This window comes from Lissotriton helveticus, chromosome 12 (assembly GCF_964261635.1).
Source record: "Lissotriton helveticus chromosome 12, aLisHel1.1, whole genome shotgun sequence".
NCBI classification, from domain to species: domain Eukaryota; kingdom Metazoa; phylum Chordata; class Amphibia; order Caudata; family Salamandridae; genus Lissotriton; species Lissotriton helveticus.
The window spans coordinates 95,172,645-95,189,461 of NC_136073.1; the positions used below are offsets into that span (position 1 = coordinate 95,172,645).

The 16,817-nt window shown below is 45.2% G+C and overlaps 1 protein-coding gene across 1 annotated transcript in view; it reads right to left on the minus strand.

The window, feature by feature from the left end:
• Positions 1-16,817, minus strand: part of LOC144797929 (extracellular calcium-sensing receptor-like) — an 80,381-nt gene that overhangs the window by 49,670 nt on the left and 13,894 nt on the right. Inside the window, exon 2 of the mRNA XM_078668730.1 lies at positions 12,162-12,453. Coding sequence (XP_078524856.1) covers positions 12,162-12,453 — 292 coding nt within the window. The remainder of the gene's footprint in view (positions 1-12,161; positions 12,454-16,817) is intronic.

The following is a 16,817-nucleotide window of genomic DNA, read 5'->3' on the forward strand; positions in this document are numbered from 1 at the left end:
CAGTGGTACCAATCAGCCTGAAGATCGTGAGGAGCTTCGTGTGAAAATTCCGGAGGAGGGCCCACCACCTCATCGACCCCTGCATGTCGACGTGGTCCGAAGGTCTTTACTACGAGGTTCCCCGCTTCCCGACGGCTACAAGGACTGCTGCCCTGGCTATCGCCCTGATGTTGGACCCTTGACATTTTCGGTAGAGCGAAACGCTGAGACGAGTCTTCTGGTGAAGCCATCGATAATTTTCAGTTAAGTATAAGTGGAGCGTCTCCTAGTCCTTAGTTGGACTTACTTTGTGATATCTTAGAGATACATAAAGGTTTTTATTGGTTCTTGCAAGTACCATAACCGAAGGACTCGTGTTTTCACGAGAAATATCGTAATCGATAACTCCTTTGAAGTTTTGGAACTAGACTAGAGAGAAAGGATGCCTAGTCTTAAACTCGGGACTTGGTTTTGTCTCGGTAATAATAATAGGGACTCCCGATTGGAGGACTCATGTCCGGTTCCTCCAGTTGGAACTCCGACTTACGAGCTGTACGCTAAACATGGGGTAGGCCCCATCGTTTACAACGAGGTGTGGATTAAATACACTAGGAAAGATGGTGTTCTAAAATGGCCCCAATATGGTAGCTTTGATTCTGAAATCTTAGACAACCTTGAAGTTAAACTATTCAAAAAGAAAGCCCGGCCGGCGATGTTTGACTCTTTCCGCATATGGCGCAAAGAAGCCAAACAAAAAGAAATTAAATTAGCTAAGAAAAATAAGAGAGAAGAAGGACTTTCAGTAATGCAAGCTGCCGTGCAGTTTAAAGATAATGAGGAAGAGCAGATAAATGAACAACTGCACAGGCAACGTAAAATGGCAATAGATAAGTGCTATCCAGTTTTGCCGTCTCTTCAGCAAGGGAAAGCAAAAGAGCGTGAAAAAGACCAGTTAATGTCGCAATTGTTAACTTCGCCACCGCCCTATGCGCAGAATGCTACAGCACCCCCGCAACCTTTAGTTGCACAAGCTGCGCCTCTGGCTTTTCCACAGCACCCACCAGCTGTTCTTCAGCTGGCTCCTACTTCTTCGGTGCAGCCTCCTCCAGGCCCACCGACCACTTCTGTTTCTCCTGTGTTTTCTACGATCTTGCCTACTGTACTTTCTACAAATGCCCCTTCTATGATTTTGCCTAGTACCACATCTATTATTCCTCATACCTCTTCTGCCATCTCTGCATCCGCTTTACCTCACCCCGTTCTTTCATCTGTTTGTTCTTCCGTTTCACCTTCCCTTCGGCAGAAAATGGCCAGTACTGTTACTAATCTTCTTTTACCACTTTTCGGGTCGCCTGCTACGACCCCTAACATAGGAAGAAGACAGTTGCGAAGTCAACTGCCCGATTATCAAGAGAGAGATTCCCTGAATAATTTAGCTCGGAAATGGGTCATGGACACTGCAAAATATGATTTACAGTCTGTCATGGAAGTTTTCCATCAATGGGAAACAGCGACACAGAGATATGTGTTCGAACAGATGTGTGTTTTTCTTTGCGAAGATTTAGAAGACAATGATCAGGATTGCCTCCCACAAGAGATGTGTCGTATAAGGTTTAAGTTTAGTCTGGGTATGATTGTAGGTCCCGATGTGGAAGAAGCAGTTGAAATGCTATTATCACATCGAAGTAAGGGAAGTAGTTCTGGGTCACCATCAGAATCTAGTGCATCTAGTAGGAAAAAGGCACGACAATACCCTATGAGAGAAGTTCCCCCACAGTGGAGAGAGGGTGACGCGACAGCTGTCCCACCTGTCCTGCCCCACTTTCACCGAGTATGGGTACATGTTCCATGGAAGCGAGCAGAAGTTTTAGCACTCAAACAAACACTACCAGATCCGCGTAAAAATCCTGCAGGCTACTATAAAGAATTGTCGCAAACTGCTGGATCATGTATTATGAATTTAGCCGATATCGATATGTTATTCGGGAACGTCGTTCCACAGCCTTTATGGGGAAAAATTCGTCATGAAGATCATGACCAGGAATTAGGTGACACGTGGGCTAATATTACTGTTGCAGATGCACGACAAGTTGGTGGTGCGAAACCTGAGCCCCTGATAGCGGAACTACCTGGTAGGATAGTAGATTACATGAAGACAATAATGCCTGCGATACGTGTAAATTGGGATAAGTTATCTGCATGCAAGCAAAAGAAAGAAGAAACTGTGTCAGATTTCTTCACCAGATTTGAAGAAACATTCATTGATCACAGCGGTCAAGATATGACCACAGAAGGTGGTCAGAGATTGTTCGTCGATAAATTTGTGCACAATCTGCTCCCAGACTTGTGTAGAAAATTGAAAGATTCAGAAAGCTCTTGGGCAGTCTCATCTTCAGCCCAGATATTAGCTACCGCACAGTACTACGAGAATAGAGACAAGGATGAGAAAGATAAAGTAGAGAAGAAAACTAGAGAACTCAAAACGAAGGTTTTGCTACAGCAAGCATATCCTCCACGTGGTGGTGGTAATAAAAATAATAATGGTCCGAATCACTACCGGAACACTTTTCAGCAGCCGCAAAGAAATTTGCAGAGATTCGATTACAATCAAAACCGCGTAGGTCCCAATCAGTGTTTATACTGCAAACAAGAAGGTCATTACGAATATGACTGTCCTGCCCTGCCGCAACGTACAAATGAGTTTTCTGGTGTACGAGGTCGTGGTAGTCAGCAAGCGCCCAGAGGTAGAGGGCGTGGAAACGCCCCTCAGGACACACGTCCCCTTCCACCACAAAACTCTATGAACAGGTTTGACCAGCAAAATAACGTATCTGACAGGACAGCTCAATACTACGTCGATGAGTATTACACAGAAAATGAGCAGTGGGAGAATAACGATTGCTAGGACAGCCTTAGACGAAGAGAGGGAGTTGTTTCAGTTCCAGTAGAGCAGAGTGGACCTTACGTTGAGGGGATTACATCGGGTGTGTCAGAACCTTTTCTGTTGGATACTGGTGCTACAAAGAGTTCTATTATGCACTCCAAACTCCCTGGCGCACCTTTGTCTGGCGAAATGAACGTTTCCGTAGGTTTTTCTGGCGCCCCGGTTAGAAATCCGATTTCTGACCCTTTATCTCTTTCTGTTGGTCCTTGTGAATTCGAAGCACCCCTTATTTTGACAACAGGTTGTGGTGAAAATTTGCTAGGATTAGATTTGCTAAAAAGATTGTATGCGACTTTGTACTGTTCTCCCTCAGGAGTACAACTGACTTTAGGTAAGAAAGTGGTTTCTCCCATATATTTGTCGAGAAATACGCTTCCAACAGAATTGACACTTCTTCCGGATATTCTTTGGGCTACTGGTCCGAATGATGTAGGTCTTTTAGAAATTCCACCATATGTTGTAACATTGAAGTCGAATGTCAAAATGCCACGAATTCCCCAATACAGAATATCCAATGAGGGCGAAAAAGCTTTGCTAGCGATTGTTTACGAGTTGATTGAGAAAGACGTAATCGAGGAAACACGAGGCAATGTTTGCAATAGTCCTGTTCTGCCTGTTTTAAAACGAACTGACCCTTCTCAGCCACCTGTGTATAGATTTGTGATTGATCTTAGGGAAGTAAATAAGATAGTGGTGCCACAATTCCCAGTTGTCCCCGACATTACAACATTATTGACTATGATTCCAGCATCCGCATCCTGGTTTTCGGTGATTGACCTGAAGAATGCTTTCTTCAGTATCCCGATTGCTGAGGAAAGCAGGGATATTTTTTCCTTTAGTTTAGGTGGTCGCAGTTTCCGCTTTAAACGCGCTCCTCAAGGCTACTGTGAAAGCCCCTCAATATACAGTCAAGCTCTGAAAAGTCAGCTTGACGCAATGGTTTTGCCCAAAGGTTCCACTCTCGTACAGTACGTGGACGATTTGCTCATAGCTGCGGATACTGAGAAAATATGTAAAATGGCCACATTGGCACTACTGCGTCATCTATGTGATCTACATCACAAGGTGTCACTTTCCAAGCTTCAATATTGCCGACAAGAAGTGACCTACTTAGGTCATCTCTTATCGAAGGAGGGAAGGAAACTGACCCCAGAAAGAATTCAGGCAATAGCAAAATTAAATGTGCCAAGAACGCAGAGAGAAGTACGCGCTTTCTTGGGCATTACATCGTACTGTAGACAGTGGATCCCAAATTTTTCGTTATTAGCCAAACCCTTATTGGCACTAACGTGTACAAATACACCCAATCCCATTCCTTGGTCCGATGAGTGTCAGAAAAGCTTTCTCGAATTACGCACAGCATTATGTTCGGCCCCTGTGTTAGGTAACCCCAACTACAGTAAACCTTTCACATTATATGTCCACGAGAAGGAGGGTTGTGCATTGTCGGTGCTGACTCAGTTATACGGAGATAGACAGCGGCCATGCGCCTATTTTTCGTCAACTTTGGATCCGGTAGCACGAGCATTGCCAAGTTGTCTAAGGGCCACAGCAGCAGCAGCTGTTTCTATTCGACAGTCTGCAGGTCTAGTAATGAATAATACACTAATTGTGATGGTCCCGCATGCAGTAGATACATTGTTAAATAGGACTAAGACACAGCACTTGACTAGTGCTCGACTGTCCAGTTATGAATTGACGCTACTAGCGAGCCATGTGCACATCAAAAGATGCAGTACTCTGAACATAGCCACATTGTTACCTATTGCTGAGGAATCGGATGCTTCAGAACAGCACGATTGTTTCCTCAGAACGGAGGAGGAGACCAAAGGGAGAGTTGATCTATTCGATACTCCTCTCGCCGAATGTGATGGTACATTATGGGTGGATGGGTCATGCTTTAAACTCCCAAATGGTAATGTGACTACAGCATATGCTGTCACAACTCTGCACACAATCGTTGAAACTGCGCGAATACCACATGGTTCGGCTCAAGCCGCCGAACTCGTGGCGTTAACGAGAGCATGTGTGTTATCAAAAGGAATGAAAGTGACTGTCTATACCGACAGTCAGTATGCTTTTGGAGTGGCTCACAGTTTAGGTCGATTGTGGAGAGAACGTGGGTTCCTGACTTCGCATGGAGCTAAGATTCAGCACGGTCAGTTGGTGAATGAGCTTCTTGAATCACTGACGTTGCCCCTGAAAGTAGCAGTTGTAAAATGTAGTGCACACAAGAAAGTGATTGATGATGTTGGTCGTGGAAATGCATTTGCTGATGAAACTGCTAAAGAAACGGCAAAGAATGTGATGAGCCGAATGTATGTTGCGAGCCCAGAAAGATGGACTGGTGATATTGGAATATGTGAAGACACAATAGAAAGTGTGAAGTCCATCCAAGCTGAGGCCACGGAGAAAGAGTTAAGCATGTGGAAAGAAAGTACAGGGAGAATGGATGTAAATGGTTGTTGGATTGAATCGACAGAGCAACAAAGATGGTTGTTACCCGATGCATATGTGCCTGCAGTGGTTACAATGGCTCATGGGATGGCCCATATCAGCGCGAAAGGGATTTGCGAGTTGTTGGCCCCAGTGTGGAAGAATTCAGGGATTCCCAAGTGTGCAGAGAATGTTGTCAAGAATTGCATGGTATGTCTGAAACACAATCCTGGTAGGGGAACCCCAACTCCAGCTGGTCATTTCGCACCTCCTACGTATCCGTTCGAGGTTTTGCAGCTAGATTTCATACATATGGAGAGGTGCAACAACTTAAAATATGTGCTCGTGGTTGTTTGCGCCTTCTCAAGGTGGGTAGAAGCCTATCCCCTAAGGGACAATACTGCCTTGTCCACAGCGAAAGCCCTTGTGAAAGAGTTCTTCCCCAGGTTCGGAATGCCTAGAATGGTTTGGTCGGACAACGGAAGTGAATTTGTGGGTTGTGTGATGAAACGAGTGTGTGAAGGGCTAGGCATTAGTCAGAAGTTCCACGCTGCAAATCACCCCCAATCAGCTGAATTAGTGGAATGTTACAATGGCACGCTTAAACTTAAATTGGCCAAAATCCAAGCGAGCACGGGTCTTAAATGGCCCGACGCTCTACCCTTAGCACTCCTATCCACCAGAATGACTGTGCATTCGCGAATGAAACTCAGCCCCTATGAAATAGTCTTTGGTCGGCCAGCCAACATATGGGGAGTGCCTAGGCCCACGAAGTTTAGCGAGCTGCAACACCCCATTTTGCTCGACTATCTGTATGAATTGACGGCTAAATTGCGTGTTTTATATCAACAGGTCCACAACACCTTGCCTCCGGTTTCCGAGACACCGGGTCACTCCATTGACCCTGGCTCCTGGGTTCTGGTCAAGAATTTCCAGAGGACGAGAAACGACCAGCCCAGATGGACCGGACCTCACCTCGTCCTCCTGTCTACAAGGTCGACTGTTAAAGTGGAGGGGAAGGCCAATTGGGTCCACGGGATCCACTGTAAGAAAATACCTTTCCCTCTGCCACATGACCAGTGGGTCCGGACAGGAGGCACTGACTCAAAGCGCACAACTGATGAACGCGTAAAAGAAGCTAAACGCGATTGTGACAGTAAGAACATTTTTCAAGAAACTACGCCGCCATCAGAACAATTGAACTCTGTGGAACCTGAGCTACTATTTCCGGACCAGACAGCACCCGGGAAAAGACGCTATAATTTGCGACCGAGAAAAACAGACTAAAGTAAAAGTGATCTATTTTTTTGATCTGAGAGAAAAACCTGTGGACTAATAAAATAATAAGTTTTTTCCTTCCAAAATGCTATTTTGAAAATGCAGATTCTCCCATCTAGGTAACTTGCTTATTTTTGTTTTTTTTCGAACCGCCATCCGGGTTCCGCTGCTAGGGTCGCGGTTGACTAAAGACTTTTGGGTGCAGCTGACAACAATAGGTTGCTGGTTCCAGTTGGTCGAAGGGAGCCACCCTAGACTGACGGAAGCATCCTTTAGCAGAAACAACCTACCGCCGCGGGCAGCACCTTAGAGAGGATGGAGTTTCCTGATGTGGAGAGAACTGCCAGACAAATGAACTTTAAGCAGAGGCTTTTCAAAACAATGAGAAAGAACATTTTTATAATGATGTGTATTTTTATGATATTTAGCGTAATGGTGTTTTTGATAAGCTATGTTTTATTCTCTTCTCATATGACATTCACGCCTACTACATCACCCATACCTCCCCCTACTGTTTCCTCTCATTCTTTCCACTCTTTGCCTGACCACGAATCAAATAGGAGATTAGAGTTCATTAATAACTCCTTCGTTCAGCTATTACACCAACACCAACTTGTAATGAATACAACCAACTGTTGGGTGTGTGGTCTCATGCCCCACACCACGGATAGAGGTATCCCCTATTTGGTCCTGCCATTTAGTCGCAATGGGTCAGTATGGGCATATAGGACATTGTTCATATATGCACGAGAAATCCAACCCCTACGTTCTGTAAAAGACAACCTCAAGACTAGCGCCCTAGTCAAGGGTATAGTTGATATGATCAAGGAAGTAACTTCTTACGAAGATACCCCGGATGATGAGATACTTGCATATGTAGGTTGGAATGTGACCGGATATGGCACTACATTAAGTGAGAAACAGCAAGCCAAGAGATCGTCCCCTATCTGGATCGTACCCCATCAAGGTCACCTGTGTCTGCAAGGTATTGGTAGGAATCCCAGAGCTCAGCTAGGGAAGAGTGTCTGCACAGAAACGTATGTTTTTGGATCTCAGACTTCCCCTGCCTTTTTAGCCGCAAAGGGTACTTATTTCATCTGCCACGATAGAGCCTATACATGGTTGCCCCCTGACTTCTCGGGCTCATGTTTTGTTTCATTCCTGTTACCCCCCACCTACACAGCAGCGGCGGATTACCATCGGACAAGGGTAGTTAGAGGTGTTTTGAGTAAAGAAGACACTGCGGGTCAAGAATTTGGTGACTTCGCAATGGGTATTCTGCCGTTCTGGGGAGCCATGGTTAACAGCAGAAACATAAGGCAATTGACAAGGGTAGTTGAATCCACCGTGATTGAGACTGCCGGTGCCCTTAGTAACCTGACTGCTGAGCTCCAGTCGGATCGACTGATGACCCTTCAGAACCGGGTCGCTTTGGATGTAATACTTGCGGACCGGGGTGGAGTATGCAAATTGATCCAGTCCAGTTGTTGCATTTTTATTCCAGATAATGCTCCAACAGTGTACAGGGCCATCTCCAAACTACATAAGATTTCCGAATCTATTCATGTGGATAAAGGAGATTGGTCATTAATGGGATGGTTCTGGGGGCTGATATCTGCCTGGGGATGGAAAATTCTGATGGTCATTGGGATGGTCTTAGCGATTCTTTTCCTGTTCTGTCTATGCATACAGTGTGCTCCTGCAATATGTGGCCTCTGTGCTACATCATGTGTAAGGAAGCCTGTGTCAAGACACGAACTCAGCACTAGAATGATGTTGCAGCAACACCTCAATGACTTTAGGAATATAGATCTGGACTCAGATTAACATGAGGATAGATTAATTGCCTATGTAAGGGCAAAAGGAGGGTCTGTGGTTCTGAAAAATATGGATCCGTAATAGTACCGGACTCGAGAATAAAAACTTCGTCGAAATAGGACGAATTTGGTATCAAAAGACCGGAAATGACGAGTACATCAAGCACATGTATTTTCAGTATATTCGAGTGACAATTTCACCTCGAAATCGTCATTTACCTTCTGAACCCTTAGTTGCATGTTGCCCTCTACATAGGCCTTAATCCAGTCGAATTTGATTCCACAAGGACACGTACTCCTTAATCGACTTCTTCCTGACCCCAGTACAAGTTAGAACCATTGCCCCAGGCCGAGCTCGTTAGGTCAGTTCCCTCCCAGTGGCCAAGCAAGATAGTATCTAGGCCCAACCGGCCATAAAGCCATTTCAGCACGCACACCTGCCATATCTCGCTCACATCTTTCTTCACTCCTTTCTCCTCACTTATTTTATGGTGGGGAGGTGACCATTTTTATTAGGGGTCCAGCGATATCTGATGAAATGTTGGGCCTTGCCGGATGATTTGTTATGGGCAGCACGACGTGAAATATGTACATGTCATCATGACTCTGCTTTCTTTTTGTAATCAGTAACCATAAATGAAATACCGCGCACCCAAGGAATGTTTCGCCAAAGGGTAAATGTTGTGTATAAGAAGAGAAGCCTAACTTTGTGAAAGTGTGCAGTCTCCTGAATATACTTGTATCATACTTCTAGGACCCTGTCACCTTGGTTGCAGCCAATAAACTAATCTTTGACTTCACCTGGAAGACTCTGAAGTTTCTGTGGGTCTGACTCAGGAGAACCCGAGGTCTTTGGTGTGTTGATCCCCTGGCACCGCTGGGTTACCGGTTCGGTACCGGTTCCTAAAAACCCAGTACCTCATGCTCGACACAGTCCCATCAATATTTTTTTGTACTACAGAATACAAGGAGCCCTTGGAACATGCAGCTTGGACTTTCCAGAAGAAACGGAGACAGGCCAGGCAAAGAAGTCTCGCCACGACTACAAAGCAACACATCTCCATAGTCTACCGCTCCTCCTTGGAGAACACCCTGGCCCACAAACACATAAGGGACACCCAATGAGAAGGAAAAATAGGACTAGAAGGGTCAAATAAGATGTGGTCCTTCTGCTGAGCACAAATAAGCCCTGTGTCATCCAGCAGCAGACTCTGCATTCAGCATTATACGTTATAAGTTCTTGCAGCGGTCATAATATACTCTATCAACACTACACAGAGTGGGCCTGGGAGAAACGTCCAGATACATCCGATGCGTTGTTCCTACATATGGCATGCTCACCTGGTGTATTTCAGACATACTGGAGCAGAGTGCTCTCCCCACTCTCTACAATGCTCAGGTACGAGGTGCCTAAGGACCCAGGGGTTGCAGTGCTGGGTTGGTATGGAATATTCTGGTGACTCACAGAAGATACAAAGCCAACGCATTACTGTTGGCAAAAAGATGGCTCACAAATTGCTGGAGGCATGGGAGATCACCCACATATAAGATTTAGCTGTTCTCACCAATATATTGAGCAGCTCAACATATACACCAAGGTGCTGCCTGTCCTTCAGATCCAGAGACATTTGTGGCCCCCTCACAGCCTTCCTCCTGTCTGCATCCCCTAAGGACCATAGTACTGTGCATATCCCAGAGGGATTACAGTATGACTAACACTTAGGGCCCGATTCTGATACTGCTCAGAAAAACCTCTGTACGGCTCGGATCCGGAGGGCTTTCCGACCGGCTCATGCTCAGGGGCTCCGAGCGCCCGAGTATGATGCGAGTATGCACTGACGGATTTGGGTTGCTCCGAGCCAATTGAAGTCAATGGATGCCTGTTGTACGTCGCATACATAGGCTGCCATTGACAAAAAAGGTACATTGCAGAAAAAGGCACCCCCTGTTGTGGGGGCGCGTCGGTGACAACCGCACCATACATGCATGTGCAGGGGGGACCCTTGGGTCCCCCCTGTGACTGAATCATAGGGCTACGGGTGAAGGGGGGCCCTCTATGGTCCCCCTAAGTCCACTTCCTGGAGGTTTTATGTGTCAGAGGTTTCTACTCGGTCCGGCGGTCTGAATCGTGCATCGTACTTGCTAGATCGGAAATCGGCTGCACAGCACGGCACAGTTTGGCTATGGATGAGACATACGGGGTGGTTTGGTCCCAGATTTGATTCAGTTAGTGATTGCGTAATTATCACATTGTACTTGCTCACTCGTACAGCTGTACGTGTCGTTATGAAATCACGCGTATGGCTCGGACTTTTTCCGGCCGGATCACGTTCGGAGCCCTTCCTAGTGAGATCAAAATCGGGCCCTTAGTGCCTTATTTTGAGCTTGGAAGTCTTACAGCAGACCATGTAACTCACTGTAGGGCTGCCAAACCCTTGGTGCGACTGCCCGTAACATCATTAGTTTATTCCTGGTCTGGCAGGTGGTCCTACAGAGGTCTGATAGCGGGAGTCTGTTAGGTTCATAGGATATCCTAACTTGCAGACCATCTCAGAGCACAGCCTGCACCTTCTTGCACTGTGTGGCATATATGCCACATCGTGGAGGAACTGGGGGTGCAAATCGAGGGGGACACTACATGTGCCCCCTGCATACACACCCAGGCCAGGAGGCACAAGGGGGCCATGTTAGGGCCCCCTCTTTTTGCCTCTCATCCACACTTTTCATTGGGCAGAGAGGTAACTCGAAATATGCTTGGTGGTGCCCCAGCGGTACCGCCAGCATATTTCTGCCTCTGACCGTTGCAAGACCTCCGTGGAATTCTTGATTCACCCTACTTGCAGTGGTCTTGTGTAGGTCTGACCGCCACACTGTTATACTCAGCTGGGCCCGCAATGTGGCTGCAGTTGGACCGCCACAACGCGTTTGTTTGTCCTATGGACCACCAAACCCTTAATAAGGCCCGAAAGCTCCCTGCATTGCCAACAAGTGAAGGTTCAACATGTATAGCATCAATATATGCCACTGGCATATCGCTCAGAGACATGGAGCAGCTGAACTTGCCTGACTAGCCTACCACCTGCTGTTTCAGAGCTCCACCCACCCACTGTATGCTGTTTGCAGCTTTCAGTAATGTTCTTACGGTGTCTATTGTTTCTTTGTGTCATATGCCACCTTTCAATTATTACAATGAAATTACATTAAAAAGAAAATGTTCATAGACAAAAATGTTTTGTTGATAAGTATATAGTCAAAACGAAACACGATCCCTCTTCATGTTTTCTTTTATTGTAAGTGTACAAAAAAGGAGCTGCCTTATTAAGAAACAAGCAACAAGAGCAAATCAGTAACAAAAAAGGAGTAGTGAAAAGTAATGCCTCAAGAGGACACATGAATATAGAAAAGGTTGGAAAGAAAAACAGAACAGGTAAATGAAAAACAAATTAAAAAAAATCGTTTTCATCCAGCTTGCATTTCTTCTATTTATTCCAGTCATGTTTCATGCATTCAAAGGGGTCTAGGGTAATTGGCAATGCATAATCTGTAGTTGCTCATCATGGATAGGGGCCATCAGTATGCTAGAATTGTCCCTATCTTTTTGGTGCAGAGTGTGCCGGTCAACCTTGGACCCTGCATTCACTTTGAAGAGCCCACGTCACCCAATGTACCATTAGTAAGACCACAGACATGTCTTTTTCTACACATACCTGAGGCTGCTTGTACAGACCCAGCACGCGTGCCATCATGATGGAGCATGAAGACACTGCATCACCAACAACACCGGCCAGGGGGATGTTCTTTCCACATCTGTAGTTTGGAGTAGGCTCTCCTGGCCCAGTCATTATTTGCAGAGTCCCCTCGAGTGATCGGTGTAGTATTGTGCAGGAGTCATGGATCCTGAACCCTAGGGTGATATTGGGTAAAATATAGGGGTTCTGGTTAATCTCCTCTGTGGCGAACACCATGGCCTGGAGCCAGCTGTAATACTGGAATCCAAATCTACAATGAGAAATTAGAGATCAAGGAAATATTTTGCTCGTATTTCAGAAGTTTACAAAACAGGTGAGAAAAACTGTTTCTGGATTGCTTTTTTCCGATCATCTACGTTAAATACAAGACGAAAACGTTGTACTACTTCATCGCATCTTAAGGTTAACAGAGGGAGGGTTTCTCGGTTTTCCTGGGCATGACAACAAATATACTTTAGACACTCAAGTTTGACATTTTGCGAGGTCTTAGTTGTTTTTATATATTTCAATCTTGCTTATATTTATCCTGATCTAGATCTCTCTTCTACTTATTTTTCAGGGGTGCTGTTCAGCAATTGGCAAAATCTATAACTGTTGAGTTTTTATTACCATTGTGTATTGTATTTCTTTCGTTGTTCTTATCTGCTATAAAGATTCATCTAAACTCTCTTTCAAGTCAGACTAATGTTTCCAGGTCCAGTGCATCACAATATAAGATCTGCTGCATGCCAGGCTGAGTCTGCACAGAGCACTGTCAGGTTCGCTGATGCTATTACCATACACCTTCCTAAATAGGAAACCAGTTGAAGGTAGTAATGGGATTAAAAGCACATTGAAACTTGCAATTAGTGGAAAGAGGTATTGAATTCAGTTATTTGGACCAGAATAATGAATTTGGGAGCTTTATGGAATGACAATATTGTGTTACGTCAGACACACTTGTTCGGCACATCCAGTGACGACTCCTCCGCTAAACAGTTTGTCCGCTCTATGCATGTTCTTACCAGACTGCATTACACACCCTAGTCAGGAACGTGAAGATGAAGAGGACAAGGACGGGGGAAGGGGGGAGATGCGGTGGCCAGTCGTTAAGGGTAAGTACTTTTTTTCATTATATTCCTCCCCCCAAATTCCCCATCACCCCACCACCCCCATCCGGTAGCAGGCGCTACTGGGCAAAGTCCTTAACCCCTCCAACGCTCATGACGAGCTCAGCTCGTCATGAGCCACGGTTCTTGTGTGCTCATGACGAGCTGAGCTCATCACAGCCGTTAGAACGCTAACACGCGGGGATAATTCCCCTGCTGTGCTGAGCGTTCTATTGAAACGGGCGTGGCTGTGACGAGCTCAGCTCGTCATGAGCACACGAGAACCGTGGCTCATGACGAGCTGAGCTTGTCATGAGCACCGAGGCTCTGTGCGCGCCCCCCCCTCCCCCCAGCACCGGAGGGGAATCGGGCCAGCAGCAAAGGGGGAAAAAAATACTGACGTAACTTATTGCTACATTCGTGGTGAGAGCTTACTAGAGAGGATGAACCTTCAGCCGAAGACTGTGCTCTTATTGTAGAGTCAGGCTTCGTTTAGAAGGATGCCACACTTGGCATGTGGTTATTTGGGTAGGCATCCTTCTAGCTAATCTCTGGCTAACTGCCTGGCAGGTGCTCTGGCAGCTCTGAAAACCACAAACACCACTAGCATCAGACCACATGTTATCTTGTACAAAGACAACCTTTCATGCACCAAACGCCATTGCAAGCAGCTTGAGCATCAGTGTGACAGAGCAACAACCTGCAACTCTGCCCTCTGACAATCCATCAGACTACTGTGAGTCACCTATTGCTTGGCACTAACAGATCGGATAGAAAACAGCACCAACAGCACTGGAGAATTCACCACTTCTACTGCCAGATCCACCACTATCATCCCTTCTCAGGCGCTCACCTCCCAGCTTGCGATTTTCTTCGGAGATAAGATAAGCACTATTTCTGACAACTAGCACCCCAACCAAAACATACCACACTGGCAGTCCTCCTTGGGGATGAAGACAGCCTTTCTAGAACCACTCTGATCTTTTAGCCCACCATCACGGCCACGGAAATCGCCACAGTAATGCAATCCATCCACTCGGGAGCCCGATTAGAACCTTGCCTCTCTGCACCACACTCACACTGTTCAAGTTCAAGCTCAAGAAAAGCTTTATTCAGCTGCTATTTAAAACAGACATAAAAGCACATCACAATTATATACAAAATCCATTACAGATTCAATACAAAAAATGTAAAGAAACACAATTCATTTACTGTTAAAAAAGGAAACCAATTGCAGACATTGGCATTCTGGAATATTTATTTTCCTGATACAAAACACAGCTTTTAAAAATTTCGCTAGTCTCCACGCTATGTCTTCATTATGTAATAGCTGAAGTACGAATATGGCTTGGTGGCATTGTCTAAGAGCTAAGTTTTTTAAAAGTGGAATAATCCAGACTTTCCTCTGTTCCAGGTAAAATTTACTAAACAGGACTACATGCATAGTAGACTGGTCAGACATTTTATTGCAGGGGCACAGTACTAATTCACGTGACCAATCATTTAGTTGCGGAAACGACACAAGTCTATGTATGATTCCCAGTCTGAACCTAGTTAAAAGAAATCTATCAAAAGTGCCCGGTACAAATGATAAATAAGGCTCCATCCCCATAGTGGTTCGTAATAACAGGTGATGTCTCACTGTGTTTTTTTCTGAAATTTCCGCCACCAATCTATTTGCTTCCAGAAGCTGGAGACCATCTTTCTTTAAAGTCTTTCTTGGGATCTCCGTCATAGATATAAGGTTTAGGAAATATTCTGGGTGTCCCAGATCGTTCATAAAATTATGAACAAATTTGAGCCAAGGTATAGTAAGTGCCCTCTCTGTTTTAAGAATATTTTTTTAAATTGCAAATTGCCCTATTTAACTTTGTCTGGTCCTTGCACCAAACTCTATTCCACAACAATTAAGGCTCAATTTTTATAAGATCCACTATGTAATGTTGTGCTAGCTTATCATGGCAAATAAAGGAAGAGGTACTAGGTGGTACAGAGAGAATGTGCCTTAAAAAATTATTTGCGACTGTTTGCATGGAAGTAGAATTTGTGAAGCCCCACACCCCAGCCCCGTAAATTACCATAGTCACGCAATTTGCTTTATATATATACAGCAATTCCGGGGGAGGTTTCCTACCTAGTTTTTTAGCAAACAATAGCAACGCTGTTGTGGATCTAGAGAATGCCAATTTTTTGGCAGATACAGCTGCTGCCCATGAATCGTGCTGATTAAAAAGTATGCCTAAATAGGAAAAACATTTTATGGATGATAGCTTCTCACCATCAATATACATTTCACATGTCCTCTGGGTCCCTTGCCAGCATCTCATGAAATAGGTCTTAGCTATATTAGTTTTGAGACCTAGATCCCTCTTAAACATACTAAAGCCATCCAGGGCACGTTGAATGCCGTTTTGAGTGCGTGCCATCAAAACGGCATCATCCACATACAATAATGCGGGAATAGGGCGGCCCTCTACCTGGGGGTAATCTTTGCCCTGGAGGAGGAGTGCAGCTTCGAGGCTATTAATGTAAGCATTAAAAAGAAAAGGGGCCAAGACACATCCTTGTCTGACCCCTCTTCTGACCGGAAAGGCTTGAGTGCATTCACCCTTCAGACCAAACCGAACGCTTGCGGAGGCTCCACTGTACAGCCGCTTTAAAAACATAATAATTTTATAGTCAACCCCTATCCTTTCAAGGACCTCCCACAGGTTATTGTGTCTGACTGAGTCGAAAGCTGCGCTGAGATCGACGAAGGCCAAGTATAAGCTTCCTTTTTTTACTCTTGTATGCTTGCCTATCAGTAAAGAAAGGTTGAGGGACTGTTAAACGGTTCCAAGACCATTGCAAAATCCATATTGGAGGTCAGATAATATCTGGCTATTATCCGCCCAATCAGAAAGGCGGTCGAAGATGACCCTCCCAAACACTTTAACTGTGGAATCCAAAAGGGAGATGGGTTTATAGCACCCAGGATCTTCACGATTTCCCTTTTTGTAGATTGGAATTATTATGGATTGTGCCCAGGTCTGGAGAAGAGTGGATTTTATACTAGCATTAATAATCTGTGTTAATAATATAGGCCCCCACAAGGGAATATTATGTTTAAACATGTCGACCGGGACCCCATCGGGTCCTGGCGCTTTGCCGGACGGACTTCTTGCTAGTGCCCTTGTCACTTCCTCCAGGGTGATTTCTACATCAGTTTGTTCAGCAATGTTGGTATTATCAACTATGGAATACCCTACAGGATTCCCCTGCTCATTATACAGCTTTGAGAAATGGGTAATCCAAGTTTCTTCTGTGATTGCTGTTTCCACAGAGGGGCATTTACAAGGAGAAAGGAAAGGGGTCCTCAATACCTTCCAGAACGCTATATTATCTTTCTGCTGTGCGGCACTATGCAGTGACTCCCAAGCTTCATTTCACAAGGTTCGTTTCCTGTCTTTTATTGCCTCTTTGTAATCTATTCTTGCTTGTTGTAGTTTGGTCGGCGATCTGGGTCGTGTACGCAAAACCTTTTTCA